This window comes from Solanum lycopersicum, chromosome 2 (assembly GCF_036512215.1).
Source record: "Solanum lycopersicum chromosome 2, SLM_r2.1".
In the NCBI taxonomy this organism is placed as follows: Eukaryota; Viridiplantae; Streptophyta; class Magnoliopsida; order Solanales; family Solanaceae; genus Solanum; species Solanum lycopersicum.
The window spans coordinates 68,145,013-68,169,100 of record NC_090801.1 but is presented as its reverse complement, the minus strand read 5'-3'; the positions used below and the strand labels follow the sequence as shown (position 1 = coordinate 68,169,100).

The following is a 24,088-nucleotide window of genomic DNA, read 5'->3' as shown; positions in this document are numbered from 1 at the left end:
CTTAAAATATCATTTATCTTTCATTTTAGGACCAAAATATCACTCAACTATCACTATTTTCCTCTAAATATAATTAACACTTTAAAATCATCACTCTCTCCTAGTTGGCATGACATGTCACATTTTTTTAATAATACACTAATTTAATTCATTGAACCTATTTAACTAAAATAATGATCATATTATTTTTAGTCTCTTAAGAATAAATTTTCATACTTAAATAATTAAATTTTTTATTTTTTTTATATTATGATGAATACATTTTTAAAATGTAATATAATTTTATCAATTTTGAATACTTATAAACACATACATTCAAAAAAATATTGATATATAAATCACTCATTAACGTTAATTTACATCAATTAATCATAAGTTGTATAATAAATCAATAATATTAAAGGTCAATTAGCTATTACAATAATATTAATTATATATTTTGCAATTTATGCTTCCGATTTTTTTTAAAAAAAAAAGAAGAAGAAAGTGAATGATATTATATTTTTTTATCCATTAGAAATACTAAATACCTCAAAAATCTCCTTAAATCCTAGCTAATATGCCCTGTCATTAAATAATCATTTTGAAAAAATAATAGACCTATTTAATTCATCAAACTTATGTCTTTACAAAATAAATATATAAATTACATGAGAATTTATGAAGATTATAAAAAAAGTAATTCAAAAAGTTTAGTAACTTTATATATTGTCACCTAAAAAAAATTCAACTAAAAAATCTCAGTGTGTACTTATACATGATATTTTAAAATTCCTAATTAAATTATTTAAAAAAATTTAAATAATTTTTATATAAAAATATTTAGATAAATTTGCAAGGTTAACCAAAAAATTGGTAAGAAATAAAAAATTATTGTTTAACTTTTTTATTTTTTTATTTTTATCCTTTTATTCTATATTATATTATAACTTATCACACAATTAAATATCAATAAATAAACTAATAATTAATTGGATTTGCTAATTTAGTTTGATATTACACATACTATAAGAGATTAATATACTGATAAATAGAAATCAAAATTTTATTTTCTACAAATATTATTCACCACTTACTATTTTCTTATAAAAAAGATATTGTAAGTATTCGTGGATTTCAAAGCACCCAAATAATTATTTTTAATAATTAATCGACTTTTAATAATATTGATTAATTGAAGTAAATTAGTTTTCATGAGTGATTTGTATATCGATATTTTTTGAATATATGTGTTTACAAGTATTGAAAATTCATGAGATTATAGTACGTTTTAAAAACGCATTTTGCATAACATAAAAAATAAAAAGTTTAATTATGATAAAAGATTTTAAGTATGAAATTTATTCTTAATAACTTAATTTTAAAAAATTTAAAAAAAATTATCATTATTTTAGTTAAATGAGTTTAATGAATTAAATTAGTCTATTATTAAAAAAAATTTAATGACATGTCATGCCAACTAGGAGAGAATGATGTTTTTGAATTCTCAAGTATATTTGGAGAAAAATAATGATAGTTGAGTGATATTTTAATCCTAAATGATACATAAATGTTATTTTAAGACAATTCTCTATTTCTCTTAACTTGAGTGACTATTAGGGAATTGACTCTTTTAAATAAATATTGAGAGTGTTGACAAGAAATCCAATTAAATACTAAAATATTGTTGTTTTAGAAAATTTTCTCATTTTCTTTTTAAGTGGAACAAAAGATAATTGTAAATTGTTTTTAGCTAAAAAATAAAAATAGTAATATACTGAGAATTGAATTTACATATATTATTAATTATTATTATTATTAGGGATAATGCTCAAGTACCCCCTCAGCCTATGCCCGAAATCTCAGAGACACACTTATACTATACTAAGGTCTTATTACCCCTCTGAACTTATTTTATTAATAATTTTTACCCCTTTTCGACCTACGTGGCACCATCTTGTGGGCCCAACGATAGTTGATTTTTTTTTTCAAACTAGTGTCACGTAGGCTAAAAAGGGTAGAAAATTACTTATAAAATAAGTTAAGGAGTAATAGTTAGTATAACATAAGTGTATCTTTGGGATTTTGGGTATAGGTTGAGGGATTACTTATGCATTATCCCTTATTATTATTATTATTATTATTATTATGCAGGAACTCACTAGTACAACTACATCATGAGTTTGGTGGCCATCTTGCACGTTAGAATTTAGATTGTTTACCTTGTTTGCCATATAACATTTTATTTTAAAGTATATTTGTAACTTATATAACTTCTTGTTCCATACAGTAATACTAACTCGATGATTTATAATTTCAGTATTTCACAATGTACATATATGACTATGCATGCTTATATAGTTAAATCGTAGTTTAAATTTGTATTTTAAATAATTTTGTACCTTTTAATATTTGATATAATCTAATTTTTAACATTAAAACAACGATAAAACAGCATGGAGTTGACTATGTCAATAGGAAAATACTTTGTCTTGTTACCTTCTATTGCTTAAAATGCTTGTCATATAAATAAATGGATGCGGCTAAATTTAGTAGGATGAAACTATGATTCCAAGTTATCATAAAAATTATATGGCCAAAGATTGTTGGTTAAATTATAACGAGTTTTTCGTATCTCAATATATGCATCTTGACACTAACTTTTTATTTGTTATTTTTAGTATGTATTTATTGTATCACCAAACTAATAATTAGTAAAGACAGAAATATTGCAAGGGATACACAAAGCTAAATCGCCGTAGTTACACACATGTCTCATGTCAACAACCAACGACGGCTTACATCACACGTTCTACTTTATGTTGCAGCTCTTTTTTTCGAATACAGAATGCAATCGAAAAGTTTGATGTAAGTTTAATAGAGTATTATTTTGACAAGTTTCACGAAACTGCATGCTGGTTTCATAATTACTAGTAATAATAGTTATTTCTATTTCATTTTCTTTAATATTCAAATAACAAAAAGTAGAAAACAAGAAGAGGTAAACATGGGGACATACATTTTTGTAACAACAAACAAAATACAACCATTTCATAGTCTTTCTCCATCAAATTACAACTGATGATCGATCGAAGGAACTGCAGTCCTAAATTCTAAGGCCAACACTCCAGACGCCAAGAAGGTGCAATTGAAAACTAAAAATATACAAAAAAAAGTTTTGGCATTTTCTTTCATATAGCTAAAGATCATATAAAATCTAAAAAAAAAAAAAGACACAAGTACCCCTAAAAGTTACAAAATCCAATTTGTAATCATTTCATACCATTTCCATGCGTAGAAATAGCAAGATCTGGGAAATTAAAAATTTCACCTCCAGCTCCAACAAAGCCTCCCTCTCCACCACTAGCAAGCTGCCACGTGCTTCCGTACATACTCGCTCCAGCACCATTACTGTTATTATCAACACTAGTGTTATGTGAAACTCCAGGAAATGGCCAAATGGGCCTACCAAGACCAAAGCCCATATCTTCAACTCCAAGCCCAAATCCACCAAGCGCTAAAAGCCCACCAGGCCCTTGAGCACTGCTCAACAACGAAGTGAAACTCCCACACATGTTCACACTCGGCTTCACGTCAAATGGTAGTGAACCCCCATGATCAGCAGTTAGAGGAACCAAAAAAGGAGAAACATGTGACGGGTGGGGCGCGTGATGGTAGTCGCGAGGAGAGAGCGTGGAGGACAAACAGCTACTGTTCATGGAGTTCGTAGTGATTGTACGGGACCGTTTCGCATTTTTACGACTTCCACCACCAATAGGGATGTCACGAAGAGTGCCGCCGTGCGTCCAATAACGGCGGCACGATTTGCAGAAATGGCGTGGCTGAGAGAAATTGTAATTGTTATAGTAACAGAATTTTGTGTTGGTGGAATCACAACGTGGGCAAGGAAGATGCTCCGGCTCCGGAGCCGGTGCACCTCCTTGCTGTTGTTTGGTTGCTCTCACATCAGAAGGCATTTTTTGTTGTTGTTGTTGTAGTTGTAGCTCTGTTTTGTTTTTAGAACTGAGAAACAGAGAATTTTGCTATTAGTAATATTTATTGAAGTGTTGTGGGGTTTATGGAAGCATGTGGTGGGGTTTATATGGTAGACAGATCTCAGCTCAAGAGAGAGAGAAAGAAAGAATCTGTGTTGTGCTCAGTGGAACAGGGTCCTGAAGAATTCTGAGGTTTTGTGCTAAAGAACAGACAGCAGCTTTAGCAGGGTCTATTTTTTTTTTTCGTTTTATGTATGCTAGCTATGTATGATATATTCAGACGGCTCGAAAATGGCTTTTGTTATGGGGTTGGCTCATAAATGGTGACTTTTGCTGGCCAATTCCAATACATGTACATACACAACCATACAAGTTTGAAACAAATGTAACAGTAGATAAGATTGCTTCTCCTTTAATCAGAGAGTAGGAGTTGTTGCATAAAAATAATTTTTAATAGAAAGTACTTTCATTTGAATGAGCTTTATATAGCACGAATATAAATATAGAGAGACTCCAATATAGATATTAAATATCGAGTGAAAAATTTTAAAAAAAAATGTACAACAACTGTCGGATTATTGGATGATTCAACTGGTTAATTAAGCACGATTTAATTATATATAACATGATTGGTCTGATTCATGATGGCCTATGTGTGAAGTTGCACATTTACTTTGTTGTCTAATTATAATAAAATTAGGGCTGACATTACAACTCACGAGGTAATAGATACGGCTATGATACTATACTACTCCATTATGTGTTAAGTCTAATCTTCCTTGAAGTACTATTACTACTTGCAGTAGGTTGTGTAACTAGCAACATTATTTTAGTGTTATGCATCAACTTGTATCCAACATTTTTTTAATATTAGTAATGATAAAAATAAAATGAACGTGTCTAATTCATTAATAAAGACCAATCCATTATTGAGAAGGATCGGCGCTGATAATATATAGTTTATTCACCACGTCCACATAGTTACATGACAAATGATATAAATATGTTGCAAGTGCGGTATTACTATTAGAGTTATGTTAGCATGATTATTGTTTATCTTCTTTTTTCACATAATCATATCCTAGTCAATTATCTACTCTATTAGTGTGGGATCAATTTCTATTATTATTATTTTAGGTAAAAACTTTGGTAGTGCAATAACTGACAAGTGACAGCATTTACTTCTTTTTTCTCCTTTTCACTTATAATTCAGACAAGAAAAGTTGCTATATCTGCTATACAAGGTTACGAGATTGGGATGTTCTTAAATAATCCCTCCGTTTCGTTTTATACGTCATTATTTTTTATAAATAATTGATTTACAATATTAGTTATTTCATAAAATTAATACATAAATTATCATATTATTTCTTTTTTACCTTGTGAGTTATTGATCTTTAAAATATATATATTTGATCAATTCAAAAAATGTAATTAAATAATTCATATTCATTGATTAATATTGGACGGGAGGAGGAGTATTAATATTGGTTAATACTTAGTAAAAAAGGGTTGAATGAAATTAATAAGAGTAGTAAATGAAGCAATAATGTAAATGGAAGAAAAATTTGAATGAGACGAGCGGGACGTTTGAGTTGTGAGCGTGTAGAAAGAGGAAAAAGATTTAAGGAGAAAACGTGGACTGATAGATGCATTCATTTAGTACCGACAATATTATGAATGTCGGATTAGCGTGGCTATTCAATTATTGGACTGTTCCAACCAACCCCCTCAACTCTAAAACCAACCTTTTGACCTCGTCTCTATTTATTTTTCATTATTACAACTTCTTCTCTCTTTTTTTATTCAAAACTAAGAATTTGTTTGGATTAACTTGTAAAGTAATTTATAAATTAAAAATTGCAAGTATTTTTTTTGTCTAATAATAGTTATTTATTATTAAATTGATATATTTTAAAAAAATAATAATTAATAAGGATAATATTACTATTTTATTTTTTAAATTTTGTTAAAGAATGATAAAAGTCCCACCGATTAAAAAATGACAAAAGTCCTACATCGGTGGTTAATGAGATGGGTAGACTCTTTATAAGGCTTGGGCAATCCTTCTCCCTTTGAGCTAGCTTTTGAGGTGTGAGTTACTCCTAAAACTAAATTTCACATCGTATCAGAGCAAGACACGTCTCACCCGATGTTGGAGTCCCTAAAATCAAAATTATCCACGCATCAGATGCTAAGCACTGAGCTCCCACATTGGTGGTTAATGAGAAGGGTGGAATCCTTATAAGGGTTGAACAATCCTCCTCTCTTTAAGTTAACTTTTGTGGTGTGAGTTATATCTAAGATATAATTTTACAAATTTAATGTTTAGAAAAATACGTCTGGTAATAAATAGTACTAATAGTAAAATAAAAACAAATACTATTGAATAATTATTTTTAATATACTAAATAATTAATATTTGAACATAAAAAGTAGATCGTTACTTATTTTTAATTCTTTTGGCCTACAAATAGGTGTTTAGAAGTACTTTATAACCTTTCCAATTATCTCCGAAACAAACAAATTTATGTTTAAATATAAAAAGATTATATAACTTTTTTATAAATATTACTCCCTTTGGATGAAAATATTTTACTAAACACTAGGTTTAATTATTTTTTAAATATATTTTTAATTCTTAAAATTTAATATCACGTAAATTGAAATTGAGTTGAAGTAACAAACTGAGAGGTGCTTATCTTAGAATTGTCGTTTTCTTCAGATTCTCACATCCTAATACTATTGTTTTATTTGTGCTCCGTACCCCGATATTCTCTGCCGGATTTCTCGCTCTACTGTGGATTCTGGGTCTATTGAGTATTGACCATCCCTCAAATCACCTTTTAATCCCATAGTAACTTCCATTTACCCCTGCAACACTGTATTTTAATTTCATTTTGTTACATAATAAATGGTCATTTTTATATTAAAAAAGTTTGTTTAGGTTAAAATGGATGATCGTTGACATGACTAAACACACAACACAATACTTCAAAGTTAACATGTTTTATTTGGGACCATACATACAATGGAGTTGTTATATGTTTTGTCAATCATTCTTTCTCCACCTCAACCTATATAAATTATTGTTTATGTGACCTTTATAAATGTTTTCTTTTTCAATTTTAAATGTGGAAGTATTAAGTATGCGTTTGCCTAAATTTTCTGTATGGATTAATTGTATTTTCATAAATACATATTCTTCCTCCAATTAATAAGATAGTATCTACACTCTTTCCTTTTCTTTATTTCTTTTTTTTTTTTTTGGTTCAAGAAAGTTAATACCCACATCAGTACAGTGGTGTACTGTTATATACGTGAATTCTGATTCAACTAATTTCCAATACTTAACTGACAAATGAAGATAAAAGTATGTATTAATTAATTAAAATATAATTTACATAAATGTCATAGTGTCTAAAGTTAATTATATTATTTTTCTATTTATAATTTTTTTTAAATAAAATTTCCTTAAAATTTATAAATTACCGATATGATACTAGACTTTTAATGTATCACTGGACATCCAGATACATATGTAGTAGGTGATGGATATATCATAGAGTGGATAGCACACCTGAATATATCATTGAACTTTTAAATATATCAATAGATATCCGGATACATAGAAATATATCAACGAAGAAAAGAATATATCCGAGGGGCATCGAAATGTATAAACAAAATGAGAGTTATATACACTAAAGGATTTTTTTATATATATATAATAAAATTTTTAAAAATATTATGGAATAATGAATTGAGTGAAGTTAGATGATATTCGAAATAGCGAAACTTACGTAAATATACAATGAAAAAAATATTTATCATTTATAGTAATAATATTTTTTTTTACATGATCACTTTTAATTCATTTATAATACAAATTTAATGTATATGACAAAGAACAATTTATTATTTACAAATAACACAGGTTTTAACGATAAATAATATATGTCAAATTTTTATCAAACAAACATGGTATATTTCAAAAAATAATTATAATTCATATATATTGCATACATAATTCACTTTTAATTCATATTTTAAATTTAAACATAGTATTATAATAAATTAAAAATATTATTAAAATATATTAATTTATGTAATTTTTCTTTCGAAATATTAGGGGTAGGATGAATGAAAGGAGACAAGTGTGAGGAGGATAAGAGACAATAAGGTCAGTAAGCGGTCGGAGATTTGTTGGGGATTCTGAGAGGCATGCGCGCGGCGTCATCCCTCACCTGTTGCTATCGCCAAATATGCATGCATACCAATGCCCCTATATATATATATACTTCAAACATAACATAAATTAATAAAAATACATTTTAATGAGTAGTACTCCATAGTTTTCTTTTCTTATGAGCGTGTATGTATCACAGTTCTTTATTTTGAAATAAACGAAATATATATTATATGATATTTAACAATTTGAAAAAATTGTGAATGATTTAGTTAAGATAGTATGAGTGTAGTAGTACCGTTTGACTGTGTTGCATCTCTAGTCGTTTTCGTGGTCAGATTAGTACACACACGCGATCTGTATGTGTTTGCCATTTTGTTGATTGAAGTTTGCCTATTATAGCTCGACAATTTCCACATCACGTAGATCTCCATTCTTACCTTCTCTCTTTTTTACCATCCTTTTCTTTTTGGCATTTTCTTCTGTCAATATGATTCTTTCTTTGAGCACTTGAAACAGCTCTATTTTTATTTTCTACCTGTCCAACGTACATCCATTAATCTTTTATAAGGAAAAGACAAAACTAAACTGTCTTGCTAATCATCTTAAAGCATTCCACTCTATTACTTATTACTCTTTTGGTTTCGATACAGGGATAAAACATTACTACTTTCTATAATTATAACGGTTTTATCATTTTAAACTTATATTTTTATAATTTTGTACATATATTTTGATTTACATGGCACGTTTTGTGATTTCACCTAATTGAGGCATGTAAAAGTTATTTGAATATCACGTAAGTTAAAAAGGTATACAATTTTTTTAAAAAAAAGGATTCAGGGGTAAAATAACTTTAGTTTAGTTAAGATGTGTTTCTGTCATTTCAGTCATAATCAGTGGCAAAACCATGATTTTCAATAAAGAGTTCAAAATCTGAAGAAGTAAACACACGAACTAGTCGAAAGGGATTCAACATCTATTATATATATATATATATAATAATTTGTATATATAATACTAATATTTTCCGTAGAAGGGAGGTCGAATGAACCTCCTATAAGAATATGTTGGCTCCGCCCCTAGTCATAATCTAAAGATATATACTTGTGTCTTATTCCTAAATATATTAAAGAAATATCAAATAATCTGAAACGATACTTATTTTACCCTGAATATTTGAAAAAAGATTAGAATTCCAATGCGATGCAGTCCATTAAGTTAATAATGAACATCTAATAATCTATTTAACCACAAAAGTTATATCGCGCAACAATAAATTTAAATCAAACTTATGTACAAAAATCCTCTGAATGCCCAGAGTTGGAGAACTGAAAATGTGAATTCATAGGGGTAAACCAACAACAAGGATCAATTTATTTCTCAATAATGAACTTAATTAAATTAAAAATAATACTAGCGTACCATCATTTTAAAATGATTCAAGATCATATAAAAAAGACAACTATCTATTCGTTTTTCTTAATATGAAAGCTTCTAACAGTTCAGTCATGGATTTGAATTTTAACATTGTACTAATTATTTGACAAAATAATAGTAGAAACGTTTGTGAAAATTTTTAAAAATTTGTCCATGTGGTGTGAAACTGTGAATGAGCATTTTACCCAAATAATAATAATAATAATAATAAATAAATTTTTTTGGCTGTATTTAAATGGTTTAGCGACAATCGGCCAAATATGTTGACTAGTTCGTTCACTGCCATAATAACAAGGGCGACTTTCACATATAGCAAATAAAAAATTTATATTTGTATGCTATAGCAAAGTTTGCATAATTGCGCTCCATAGCAAACATTAAACTGTATAATTCGCTATACATATACAATTGTATAATTCGCTGGCCTAAATTGTATAATTCGCTGGCCTATTTCGCTGCAATTGTATAATTTGTTTTGCATACAGTTAAATCGAATTAAAATGTATATATATTGCATAATTATAAGTGTATAGCAAGAAGATATATATTTTTCTCGCTTTATACAAAAACAGAAACACAATATATATACACTTTTGTTGTATAAAGCTAGAGAAAATTGTATTTCACTGCAATTGTATAATTCGCAATTGTATAATTCGTTGGCCTTTTTCTCTGCAATATTTGAAGTAAAATATTTGAAAATTGTATAATTAAGTGTATAACACGAAGATATACATTTTTGCATGTGTATATACAATTTTCTCTCGCTTTATACAAAACTGAAACAGAATTATACACTTCTGTGTATAAAGCGAAAGAGGCGAGCGAGAATGGAGAGTGACGAGCGAGATTTTTTGGGAGAGATATGCTGGCAATTTTAGCTAATGTTTGCTATGGAGCACAATTAAATCAAACCCTAGCTATTCCATTTAATTTAGGTTATTAGTTTGCTATTATATACAATTTTTCCTAATAGCAACACCACGCAGCCTATATTTTCGTGGAGCACCGCTGAATTAGCTTATCTAAATATTTGGCAAAACTTTTGAACTTTGTCCAGACACACAATGCAGGTTACCAAATTAAAGAAGCACTGTTAAAGCAATCCTAGAAAATATGTATATTTCATAAAAAAAAATTAATTTTGAGTAAGGAAAGATCATAAATTCATGTGCACTATATTATATCTACTAAATTTGCTGCTACTGCACAAATAATTTTTTTTTGTGAGATAGAGACAAATTTGTTGAGATTATAATTTCAATTTGTGCTTTGTTGGGGGATTCATCTAATTTTCGGAATTTTATTGGTGGTCTAGTACCTACCGTCAATCGATAGATTTGACGGTTTGAGTCATATTAAAAGGTAAATTCTTGTGATAAGTTTTGGAGTTGAAAAATGAAAAATTCATTGTTGATGTTTCAAAAGGTTTTACGCCAACTCAAATTCTAAGTTGTTAACCTATAAAACTTACTTTTGTCTATCAAGGCCAAACCTAATTTAAAATAATATTTTCTTTTAGCATAAAATCAGATTAATTTTCCTCATTACCAAATACTGAAATTTAGATATATTAGAGGGAACATGGAGTAATTATTTTATCAAACGAGGAACACAATTGGAAGACAGAGAACTTTAATTTCCTTCACTTCTCTTCCACAATATATTTAATACAATCAAAAGATCAAACTTTTTACGGTAAAACAATCATGTAAAATAAAAGAAAAAAAAGGATATATAACTAGACAAAATACAAGATAAATTAATGTGCGGAGAAAAAGAAAGAAACAAAAACATTTAGAGATCTCGAAGTTGTTTAAGATTCATGGGAGATATATATTTGGAGTCACCCTCCAACAATTGTTTGGCGATTATAAGGTTAGCTGCTTCACTTGGATGATAAGGATCCCAGAATACATGTTTGTCACGATCTGAACACATACTAGATGTTGGTCCACATGGAATTATCCCAGCAAATTGCCCTCCATTTCCACAACAAGCCTTTGTCGCAGTTACAAATCCTATACATTTGGGGGAAAAAATCGTTTTAGATTTTAATTATTTAACAAAAAGTGTCTAATAGAAACACGTTATCATCATGTGGTAGTTCTAGTGTCTTACCATATTTGTCATAATTGGTAATGAGTTCCATGACAAGATCAAAAACATTAGCATGTACAAAAGTTGCTCCGTCGAGTTCTTTGTTCAATTGAGCCAACATATCTTTCAATCGTGCGTTGTATTGAAGTGCTAACTTGTTAGCTAGCTCCACACACTCGTTCTCCTTCAATTGGTTAATTGTTTTTTGGTAAGGGATGCAACCAATTGGTCCAACATTACCAATAATAAATTTCCTTGCATCCAATTTGTACAATCTCTGTCATACCATAGTTCAAGAATTATTTTTTATACTATCAGATTAAGTTGATCTACGACAATTTATACACGTGCTGTGATTACCGTAAGTTGTGCTCTTAAGTGACTGAGAAGATCATCGATGAAGGCATCAGGGGATTCAGAAACTCTTGTACCAATAGAGAGTACAGGGAGAAGGTAATTGTTGAGAAAATCGTTCGATCCTATCGTTATTGAAAAAATCGACTTGTTCCTCAGATAATCCCTTGCTTTTGATTGACCCAACAATTTGTCGATCTCTTTTCTTGTTATATTGAAATAATCAACTTGGATGTCCATTGAAAGCCTGTTTACCTGCAAATCATGTGAATTATGTTACAACTAATATATTAAAGACATAATACATAAATATGTCTTTTAACTTGACTTCGAATCATATTTATGCCTTTCAATTTTGGGTGTGCACAAGTAAGCACTTAAACTTGTATAAAATTGAACAAATAGACATGTATGTCCTACATATCGATCATCCTACATGTCTTTTTTGTTCTATGTGGTGTCCTACGTGTATTGTGTCATGTAGGACTCATATGTTTATTTATTTAAAAGTTGGATAGTTGAGGTGTCTGTTTGTGCATTTTGAAAGTTGGAGGTCAAAATTAAAATTTGAAGCCAAGTTTAGGGTTCAATAAATGTATCATGTCTATATGAAATATGTCACGCCCTGAACCACAACGTCACAAAAATAATTAAATTGGTGATCGACACTTACAAATACTCTTCCGGTGCCGTTCATAATTCCACCTCCTCCTGATGCATAATTCACTCCGTATAATATAGTTCTTCCTGTGCAATTTGGAGCTAAAAATGGTGTTGCATAATGGGGTTGTCCCAGTCCTTCTCCTGGTAAATTTAATAACAACAAATTGAACAATAAATTTTAAAAATATATTTAAAAAAATTTTTGCAAGTCATTAATTAATTTGTCATACCAACAATGTCGCCTATGGTTCTTCCATTAGTGTAACGGCCAGTAGGGTTACCTCCAGAAGCTTTAAAATCTATACCATTAGGTGCAATATTAGCCTTAGATAAAGTTTGTAAATAATTATTATTTCCAGCATCTACTAAAGAATCTCCAAAAATATACGAGGCTCCAAATCCCAAATCATCATCAACAGCACAATTTGCTAAAGACATAAGGTTAATTACCAAAAGTAGCATGACCAATACATAGTTATTTGTCATGGCCATGTTTTGACTCACTACAAAACAAATGTTATTTGTTAGCTATTGAGGAATAAAATGAATGGAAGGAGCAAGGCTATAAGAAGCACAAATGTTTGAGAGAAAAAAAAAATGGGGTAGAAAATTGAGGAGTATAGTTAGGAAACTTGTAAAAGGGAATGATTAAAATGGAGACGTGAGTTGGTATGACTAAAACTTTTGATAATAATTTGAGTATATAAATGGTTATGGTAGCTAAAAAATTCAAGAAGTAGGTGGACTACATATGTATGTAATATCAACAACGTGCATGGACCTCATATATTTACTATAATTTCAAGACAAACAGTCAAATATTGGCATTAAACTTAGGTACGTGTGTTTAATTTTTAAGGCAGTAGCAGAATTTTCTGACGATAAACTTAGGTGTGTGTTTGGTTAGAGGTTGAAACCCACCCAGGAAGTTTGTGCACCATATATGTGAATGTGATACTCCATTTCTTGATCCGAATGACTTATTAACGGTCGTTTGGTATCTGGTTATGAGATAAAATATGGGGAAAACGATAAATATATATCGAACTATCATAAATAGTATACAAGTATCCTCCGTTATACTTGTGGGATATTCATATATACCCTTTATATCAATAAATATACACATGTTATAATTTTATCTACCTATTCGATATATATCGACGGATAAGATTATGCCACTTGTTTCTATTTACTCTTCCGTTAGAGTGAAGGGCATATATGTTCAAGTTTTCAATGGAAGAGGCACCAATGTATTCAAAAGTATGACAAAGATATCTTCATATATACCATTAACAATAGTTCGAATATATATTTATCCCTTTTTCCACAAAGTATTTATGTATTAAATCTTAGCATAAGTAATTTCATATTTTGTACCAGCATTTTCTTGTTATACATTCAGCACACCTAATACAGTGTTTGATTTATAATTTAGAAACTTATATGACTATTTATATACATTATATATGTCTAAGTTATTTAGTAACGTATGTGTTATTTTATACAAATATTAAAAGGATATTTAATATATGAATTGTTAAATCTCGCATAAATAACAAGTACATCATTTCCTTATAAATCATTATATTATTGATATTTACATGACTGAACCAATCGACCGAGAGCAGAGAGAATAATTTGTGTGTAAAGCTTAGGTCACTAGTCTGAAATTATTGGTCACCGTCTAATGAGGAATTCAAGATACAATTATTGTGTTGTCTACTTAAATAAATATATTCTTTACCCTCTCCGTTCAGAATTGTTTTTCATGTTACACTTATTAAAAGTTAATTTAATTAATTTTCAAATATAAATTAGATTACGTTAATTCAATATTAAAAAATAAAAAAAATAAAAAATGTACTATAAATTACAGTTTTTTGCATATTAATATGAAAGGAGTAATATTTTGAAGTGATGATTGAATATGAAAATATACAACCACTGCATATGCGTATGGAATAAACTGAATTAATATAATTATAGTTTAGAAAAATTATTTGGAAACCATCTTACAGTAATTTCTAGTATTTTGAAAAGAATATAATCAAAATTGTATGAAAAATGTAAAATATTTTAAGAAAATAGAAATTAATATGATTTTAGAAAAGAAATTACTTCTAAAGGTGTGTTTGGCATTAGGAAAAATGATTTCCTAGGAAATATTTTATTGGAAAGCAATTGATTTCTAATTTATTTTTCATGTTTAGTTGGTAAGTAGAAAATAGTTTTTGAATTATATTTTTAATGTTTAATTAATGAATGAAATTTGAAATATTTTTTCAAAATAATTTTGTATTGTGAAATGTGATAGCAGTCGAATGAGGTAAAAGACACTTAAAAATTTTAAAATATTTTACGAAAATAATTTATTTATTTATTTTGCGAGGCGGGGCTTGTTTGGGGGATAAGGGGCCGGGGGTTTTGGGGGCTGATTTAGGGGTAGGGGCAACAAGTACTTTGAAATTTTACAACCAAGAAAACTTTTATATAATATATATATATATATATTAATTATTTTTTTTTTATGGGGAGGGTAGAGTAGGGAAAATGGGGTAAAGTAAGAACGAAAAAATATAGAAGGATGAAGTAGAGTTTTGAAAAAGTTTTATTTTTATTATTGAAGAAAAATCATTTTTAAAAAATTGAGGAAAACGAGTTATTCTGAAAAATATTTTTCAACAGGTATATGCTAACCAAAATATGGAAAAATTAAAAATTAATTGTATCAATAATTCATTACATAATTATTCACTGATATCAAATGTAACTTTGGGCTTTAGGTTTTCATAATTCAATTTTACAGAATAGGATAAACAAAATTGAACAAATACTCATTCATTGTACAAATTGTATTCTAATTTTTCATGATTAAATTCTTAGTTTCTAATAAATCAAAAGAGAAAAATAATCCAGGGAATAGTGAATATTTCATAGCCTTTTTACACGGGGGAAATTTTTGAGTTGAAATGGGCCTGTAAACTCAAATTTCGAAATATCGGGCCGTCTATCAAAAAGAAAAGAACCTGCTAGTGCTAGGCCCAATAAAATCAAACTTCATTTGATAATGGAATACTAGTTGAGAAAAATTCAGAAATAATAAAGATAATAAATATAATAAAGTTTTGTGGCTATAGTTTGGTAATTGTGCTTTTTAGTTATAATTTTATTTGTTAAGTAGACTTTAATTTGTATATTTTCTTTGCATATTTCGCTTGCGAATATGCAAACATGGTATGTATGTATATTTAAATTTTATACTTATATATTTATGAATTTTTAGAACTCTATTTGTATATTTTGCTTGTCAATATGGAAACAATGTAATTTATTAAGATTTTTGGCATTAATCGTATACAAATAGCTAAGATAATCATATACAAATTCTGATTTATACAATCACGAAGCGAATTATATAAATTTCGGATATATACAATTAGGAAACCGAATAGCTAAATTTTGTGAAATGTTAGCCATGGATTATAAATAATTGAAATTATAGCTATATTACATAATATACTCTAGATGTTTATTATTCCAAGTAATGTAAGGTTTGAATACAAGTTGTGATGTGATCAATTATAATTGGATAAGTTATGCTACGATTAGTTATGTTGGATAAATTGTGCTAAAATTATTTCTTATTGAGTGTTTGGTTGGTTGCATTGCATATAATTTAAGAACAATTTCTTTTCTTTTCTTTTTTTTACAAAAATATCCCCTATGAATGTAAAAATGATGTGTAAAAAAGGCTTAAAGTGATATCTTTGTTATTTATCTATTTTATTTTGGGATAAGTTATCGTGAGATTACTACACTGCCCAAGGAGAGGAATAACTCATCATAGGCAGTACTAATTATTAATTCTAGAATAAGTTATCCCAAACTTGTCACCTCAACAACAAATTGAATGAGACTAATTTAATCTAAAGACTATTTGATGTTATCCTTCATGTCATTCAACTCCAAGGAATCGTTTGGCAGAGTGTATTGACAAAATTAATATATGCATTAGCTTTATATATTAGAATTAGCTTGTTACTTTTTAACTTTAGTTATACAATCTATTGTGTATTAAGTAATGTATTATTAATATTATGAATTTCTAGATATTAGTAATGTAAAAAGATTTAATGCATGCGTTAGCATTTTAAAAATAAAATTAACCCTCAAAATTTATTTTACATCTTTTTTCATTATAATTACAAAAATGCATGTTATTTGTAATACACCAAATTAAATAATGTACAAAAATTAATTTATATATAACTAATTCAAATATTATTAATATAAATATTACTAATACACTCTATAAAATTTTACTCTTATACTACCGTCTACTACCCTTATGGTATAATTCTCTGACGCATTGACATGGTAACCAATTTGGATGGCAGAAACAAGTACTAAATCTCTTTCTTTTTGGCATACCGTGAGTTATTAACCATTTTATGAAAAGCAAGTGGGAAATATTTAATGCAAAAATAAAATTTGATTTAAACTATTCTTACTTAAAACATAAAAAATTATTAAGGATTTAAAATATTTTAAAAAATCAAACTCATAAATAGATTCTTAACTTTTTAGATTTTTTCTTCAAAGTACTTTAATTATGTCATTTTCCTATTGAATCATTGAACCATTCATATTTTGTTCATTTTAAATACGGTTGACTGATTTTGATCATTTTTTATAGTAAAATGCCTCTAATTGTGTTCGTATTGTAATGATTTTGATAGAAGGAATGAAGACAAATTGTGTTAGTATCAATTATTTTCTAATGTGTTCAAATGAATTGAAGTAAAACACAATTATTCTCTTATATTTTCACTATCAATTGGACTAACGAGATTTAGAACAACATATCTATGAATACCTCTCACAAAATCTGGTTCCGCATCCGCCAACAGTGTTTAAAAGAAACAAATTATGGGTGGTTCAATAATTTAATAGAAAAATAACATAGTTGAGATACGTGAAGAAAAAAATCCAACAAGTTTAGAAAACTATTTATGTATTTGGAGTAGTTGAATGTTAGTATTAACTTTTAAAATATTGGTTAGTATTGGAAAGTAAATGTTTAAAAATAGCTATTTATTAATTTGTTTTCATAATCAAGTGCATTTAGCTAAATAATATTGAGAAAATCTCTACTCTTTTTGGGTTTATTAGGGGAAGTAAAAATATTTTTTCTTTCATCACTCAAGATATGAATTAAAACACATTTAGCTTAAATCACATGTCAATCCAATGACTACACATAAGGAAGTTAGATCATGATAAAAAAGGGGTTTTCAAAATTTTCAATCATTTAGGTTCCCTATCTTATCATATATTATGATTTTATAACCGTTAAAACTGTGTTTTTTTTTATACATTTTGTATACTTCTAAAAAGTCTTTTTTTTTTTTGAAAAATTAAAATTTAATTACAACCAAAAATTAAGTTCGTAATAGTGTAGTAGTTCTAGTTAGTGCGCTCGTGCTACCCAAATTAGTGTGTCCACTAATTAGGGACAAAACGGTCATTTAACATCAACAGTGCTGAAAATTCCCTCCCTATAAACACCAATTCCCCACGAAGCCTGTTCAGTGTACGGCTTTTTCTGTATCTCCCACAAATACATTTTTGACCGTTGGGGTTTTCACAGAGAAGAAGAAGCTGGAAAATGGGTGCTCGTGGGAGGAAAAGAGCTGCTCCGGTGAACACCGACAATGTCGATTGCAATACCCAGAAAAATTCAGAGTACGAACAGTTGAGGGAAAAAAGAATCAAAGAAAATCTTGAGAGGATGCAAAAGTTGGGGATTTTTGACATATCACTCAAACTCAAGCCTGTTAGGACACCCATCGTTCGCAAAACCCCTCAGCGTCTCTCTCCTGTGCAGCGTTCTGGACCCACGCGCCGGTCCTCCAGGTATACTTTACTGTATTGCCCAAATAGTGTGTCGATTTTTTTAACATTGATGCCGGCACACCCACTATTTGTGTTAAACTATAAATTACTGTGGAATCATCATGCGGATTAATTTCTGTATTTAAGTGGAGAGGGGTAGAATGGGTTTGTTGTTGACTTCCCATATCCGCTGGGGTTGAAGTCTTTGGTCTCCTTAAGTTAGGTTCAAGATTCCATTTGTTGTCATGGTATCAGTGGAAGATCCATCCAACTTATTGTTTACCCGATGTTGGGCCCATCTTATATTGTCCATACTCGTCTTGGTGTGCGAGCTTCATGAGTCAGCTTTTGAGTTTGAGTTATCCGGTATCCTATTATCCATCCGCTCGAAACTTAAAAACAAGAATTTCTGTGTTGTGAAAATGATTTTTTATAGATTAAACATTTTCACTTTCACTTACTTGGATATGTTGTCTCAGAGGTGTAGTGGTAGAGAGGAATAATGTATGTAAATGTACTCAGTATATACTAACTTAGTATGTACTCAGTATATACTAACTTTAGATCCTTATTTTTTTTCTTAAGGTTTACTGGATGTAAGGGTAGCATGTTCAACTATTTGCTCCTAGATTTTCCTTGTCTGCTGACTGTTCTGCAAGATAATATGACCATTCAATACTTGCATACAAATGAGGGAGAACATGGGGATGTGGTAATTTCTAACGCCTTATTCTTGTTTGCTTGGGTATTTTAGGCTGCAGAGTGCGACACCAGTTAGCTATTCAGAGGTGCATCTGTCGAAGATTGATGACTCCTTGGATGGTAAGCATCATTTGTTGAGGGAGGAAGGGGCAAAGCCAGAGATTTACACGGAAGAACACGAGAAATTGTTGGGTTCCACTGATTTGAGCTGGACTTTTTTTGTGGATGGATATGGAAATGATGGGAAGAGAATCTATGATCCAGTCAAAGGAAAAACTTGTCATCAGTGCCGGTAAGGAGATATGTTTGTTCTTATTATTTTATGCTTCATGTTAACTGATTTTCATCAACCTGGCTGAGTATAGTACTGGGAACCTAGTAACTTCTGTAAATTCTTGCCTTTTTGATGTACTTTAAGCTGTCTGTTAGTTACACCGGCCCATATTACCCTGGTTGATGGACTTACATCTCATCACCTAGTAACTTCAGTAAATTCTTGCCTTTTGATGTACTTTAAGCTGTCTGTTAGTTACACCGGCCCATATTACCCTGGTTGATGGACCTACATCTCATCACTAGGATAAAACTATTGAGTTTACCCTTGAAAACACAAATGCCTAACTTTTTGTTGTTGTTTAAGTTAATTCTTAGATGCTGCCTATTCTTCATGATTTTGGAGTTAGTTACGTATACAAGTTGAAATTTCACACTATAAAACTATAGAGTTTACGCTTGAAAATACAAATGCCTAACTTTTTTTCGTTGTTTGAGTTAATTCTTAGATGCTGTCTGTTCTGCATGGTTTTGGAGTTAATTACGTAAACAAGTTGAAATTTCACACTATAAAACTATAGAGTTTACCCTTGAAAACACAAATGCCTAACTTTTTTTGTTGTTTAAGTTAATTCTTAGATGCTGCCTATTCTTCATGATATCGTAGTTAATTACGTAAACAAGTTGAAATTTCACATTAGAGAAAATATGAACAATTGGGAAAGCAAACTGGGTAAATGAATTGTGTTGTTAGCTGTCTATGAATTTCCTCAGTTGCTGTCAAATGCCTATTTGTATAGACAACTAAGATAGTATTTGATATCTTTGCAACCTTAGGTGACATTGGCAAAATAATGAAAAATTAGGAGATAATATGAATGGACTTGGAATGATCTATGAGCTCAATCAAATTTATCATTGCTTAATATTGGAAACTATGTAAATCTGTATTTTGAGGGTTACATTATTGGTTTTATTAGCCTGTCTCAATATGGTACTAGTGGAAGTTATTCTATCTGAGCCTTAGATATTTTCAAATAAACATGGAGTCAACAATGCTTTCTCTATTGCGATGAATCAAGTAATACCCTCCCCCATTTCCCCTTCGCCTACCCCCACTTCTTTTAGAAGTAATGTTTGCAACAAATACTTTCTTTGAAGAAGGAACAAAATCATGACATATTTTCCTTTGTTTTTCATTATGTAATGCTACTTAAATGTTGATTTGATTCTCTCTCTATCTTCTCCCCGTGTCACGCACACAGTTTTCCCAGGCAGTCTTATTGCTTTGTTTCTCATGTATGTGATCATTCAATACAATTTCCTCTGGATGAATATATTAAGTTGTCAATGTGGTTCTTCACCTTCTTTTGCAGACAGAAAACTCTTGGTCATCGTACTCATTGTAGCAATTGCCAAATTGTTCAAGGACAATTCTGTGGAGATTGCTTGTATATGAGGTATGCCAGTATGTATATCAAAATTTCAATATCTTCTAATGTTAAGTCTTTTAATGCTCTGAATATGCCAAACTTTTCAAATAAGATACATTTCATTGAGTAATGTATTTTATCTATATATTCATCTATGTCTTTCTGTGCCACTTGATGATGAAACCACTATTTCTATCAGTTGTCTGTATATTTGGTCCTGCTGAGCTTTATCAATCAGCTTTGACGATATGCATTTATTCCTCTCATTTAACCAGTTGTTCTGACATCCTGTCCCCATGCACATATATCTAAGGTTATGAAGTTGTATTTGTTCAAGCCAATAAGATTTATTTCCGCCACCTCCGTATAGGGATTACATGTTTATTTCTTTCTTAAACACACAGCCTTAAGCTTTCTAAGACGGGAGATCAACTTTTACTCTTCATATTCAATTCCCTTGTAATGCAGCTCATTTTGTGCATCTATGCTAAATCCTACTGTGGGCAGCTTTTATTTTCATCTTATGATTAGAAAAAAAAAACGCATCAGATACTGGTTGGAAAATCTCCTTTATACAAAACCTGCAGGATGATGCTTATGTATTCTGATTAGGGTGAACTTCAGAACTTTTAGTTCTTTTATCACGTTGTTCTGGATGTCTCCTACTACAAGATCTGCAGGACGATGTATGTGTATTTGCATTAGAAGGGGATCTTCATAACTTGTTAGTTGTTTTAACATGGTCTGGATATCCCCCTTTACCCTGGAGTAGCAGGAGTGCAACACATGGCGCCAAGTCACATTTCCTCTTTCAATTTGCAAATCTGCAACCTCTTCCTCATTGTGTTATTTATTTTACACGATGCAGATACGGAGAACATGTACTCGAAGCGAACAAGAATCCGAATTGGCTTTGCCCTGTTTGTCGAGGAATATGTAACTGCAGCTTGTGCCGGCAAGCAAAAGGTTGGGCTCCTACTGGTGCTCTCTATAGGAAGGTAATAATCTTTATAAGAATTTCATGCTACCATACATTTGTCTGTTCTTTCAATCTCTTTATTATATCGTTTTCTTTTTGTCCTTTCTTTTCCATTCTCAAACACTCTTGATTGTTTAACTGATCCAGATTGCTAGACTGGGTTATAAGTCAGTCGCACATTATCTAATTCAAACCCATCGAGCTACTGTCAGTACCGAGAATAACTTGACACCATTCTCTGCAAAAAGATCACTACCTTTCTCAGATATGGAAGGTACAAGAAAAGATGAGGGACTCTGTGAGGTGAAACCAGTGGCGTATGTGGCGTATGATGCTAATGAACCCAATTTAGCTCCAGAAAGTAGTACAGAGCCTTTGCTGCTGAAACCTTATCCTGAAAACAGTGGTACAGATCTTGTTCTCTCAGGCGACAATGTGGGAAACTTCTCAACAGACAACAAATCAGGAAATGCAAATGCTGTGCTGGTGGTAGGTAGCTCATTGACTTCTCAAACAGAGATGAAACCAGTGGACTATGATGGCCATGAGCCCAACTTAGCACCGGAAAGTAGCACAGTGCCCTTGCTGAAGTCCATCGTTGAACCCTTGTTGCTACTGAAACATGACTCCGAAAACAGTGCAGGAAATATCTCAGTAGCCAACAAATCAGGAAATGAAAATGTCGTGCTGGTGGGCAACTCACTGACTTCTCAAACAGAGGTGAAACCAACCTTATTACCAGAAAGTAGCACAGAGCCCTTGCTGAAGTCCATTGCTGAACCCTTGTTACTACTGAAACATGACTCTGAAAACAGTGGTAAAAATCTTGTGCTCTCATGTGATAATGCAGGAAACTTCTCAGCAGACAACAAATTAGGAAATGAAAATGCCGTGCTGGTAGGCAGTGCATTGACTTCAAGTACACCCGTGCTTACTGAATTGAATGATGTCTTCAAAGGCGAGTCACAGCTTAGTGATGAATTTGACATTGGAAAAACGCAATCAAAAGAAGAAAAAGAGGACAGCATTTGTGTCTTGGATGACAAAAACTGTGATGAGGTTGCACCAGAAGTAAGTTCAAAGTCGAAGAAGAAGCCTTGTCGAGCTGCTGCCACACATGTCTTTGATACTATTGCTGGAAGACTAAGGCAGAGACGTGGAAGAAGCAATCTGGAAGCATAACATCTCGAGTAACAAAATAGCGGGATGGTCTTTTGCACCCGAAACAGGTTACGACGTTTAATGGTTAAGCTTATTTGCTGTGAACAAAGGTCTAGGTGACTGGTGGTTTTTGCTAAATGTAATATATATAACCTGTTTAAGGGTGTCTTTTTGCAAAACTTTTTAACTAAAGTTAACTGAAGTGATCCAATATGAAATCTGCTTCTGAGGTTAGTCAAATAACTACTACTCTTCTAACAGAACTTTTGCAGTTGATAGAAAACTAAAAAGGAGCTTGTAGAAGTACTCAATCGAGGCAATATGTAGTCAGCTATTTGCAGTGCTTTTACATGATTACTGTGTACATATTTTTGTGTACAATAAATCATATGAAATACTTCCATAGCCCAACTTAAGTTGTCAAACCACAGTTATTAATTAGGCCCAGGCAGGTCCACTTGTCAAACAACATGAGGCATATCAACTCATTTATCACTACTTTCCTCTCAAGTCTCAAGTAAATTGCCAAATTGATTATCTAAAATAATTAAACTTCTACACACTTAAATGTAAAATAATGTTCACACTATCAGACCAACTAATTGATGGATCAATAATTTGAATATAAGTTAAGTTGTTTGTTATGACCGGTTAAAATACACTGATAATATAAAATAATTTTATACTTCTCATGGTTTACAAGTTAAATAAGTTGTGATCATATCTCAATTACAGCGGTTCTTGTTTGATTTCTCTTCTATGACATTATTTGTTCAATTCATTGAGAACATGTGAGTTGCATAGTCCTTTTATGAATTTCACACATAATATATTGGTTCATGTGATTGAGAGGCAATTTCCTTTATGATATATTTTCCAAAATCTACAAATATGTGAAGTGTCAATTTTTTTTCCCCTTCTA

General features: G+C 30.4%; 3 protein-coding genes across 3 annotated transcripts; 1 reads left to right on the top strand and 2 right to left on the bottom strand.

Moving 5' to 3' along the window:
- Nucleotides 1-2,999: 2,999 nt before the first annotated feature.
- Nucleotides 3,000-5,975, bottom strand: LOC101255352 (dof zinc finger protein DOF3.4). Its single transcript, XM_004232019.5, has one exon. It carries the CDS (start codon nucleotides 3,954-3,956, stop codon nucleotides 3,252-3,254), a length of 705 nt encoding a protein of 234 aa, XP_004232067.1. The 5' UTR covers nucleotides 3,957-5,975; the 3' UTR covers nucleotides 3,000-3,251.
- Nucleotides 5,976-11,221: 5,246 nt separating this feature from the next.
- Nucleotides 11,222-13,397, bottom strand: LOC101255648 (GDSL esterase/lipase At2g23540). Its single transcript, XM_004232020.5, has 5 exons — nucleotides 12,951-13,397; nucleotides 12,731-12,861; nucleotides 12,064-12,312; nucleotides 11,725-11,980; nucleotides 11,222-11,624 (listed from the first exon to the last, which is right to left on the bottom strand). Exons 1-5 carry the CDS (start codon nucleotides 13,210-13,212, stop codon nucleotides 11,401-11,403), a joined length of 1,122 nt encoding a protein of 373 aa, XP_004232068.1. The 5' UTR covers nucleotides 13,213-13,397; the 3' UTR covers nucleotides 11,222-11,400.
- Nucleotides 13,398-18,308: 4,911 nt separating this feature from the next.
- Nucleotides 18,309-23,409, top strand: LOC101255943 (uncharacterized). Its single transcript, XM_004232021.4, has 5 exons — nucleotides 18,309-18,639; nucleotides 19,373-19,612; nucleotides 20,970-21,053; nucleotides 21,895-22,024; nucleotides 22,153-23,409. The coding sequence occupies exons 1-5, from the start codon at nucleotides 18,392-18,394 to the stop codon at nucleotides 23,185-23,187; spliced, it is 1,737 nt and encodes a 578-aa protein (XP_004232069.1). The 5' UTR covers nucleotides 18,309-18,391; the 3' UTR covers nucleotides 23,188-23,409.
- Nucleotides 23,410-24,088: the final 679 nt, after the last annotated feature.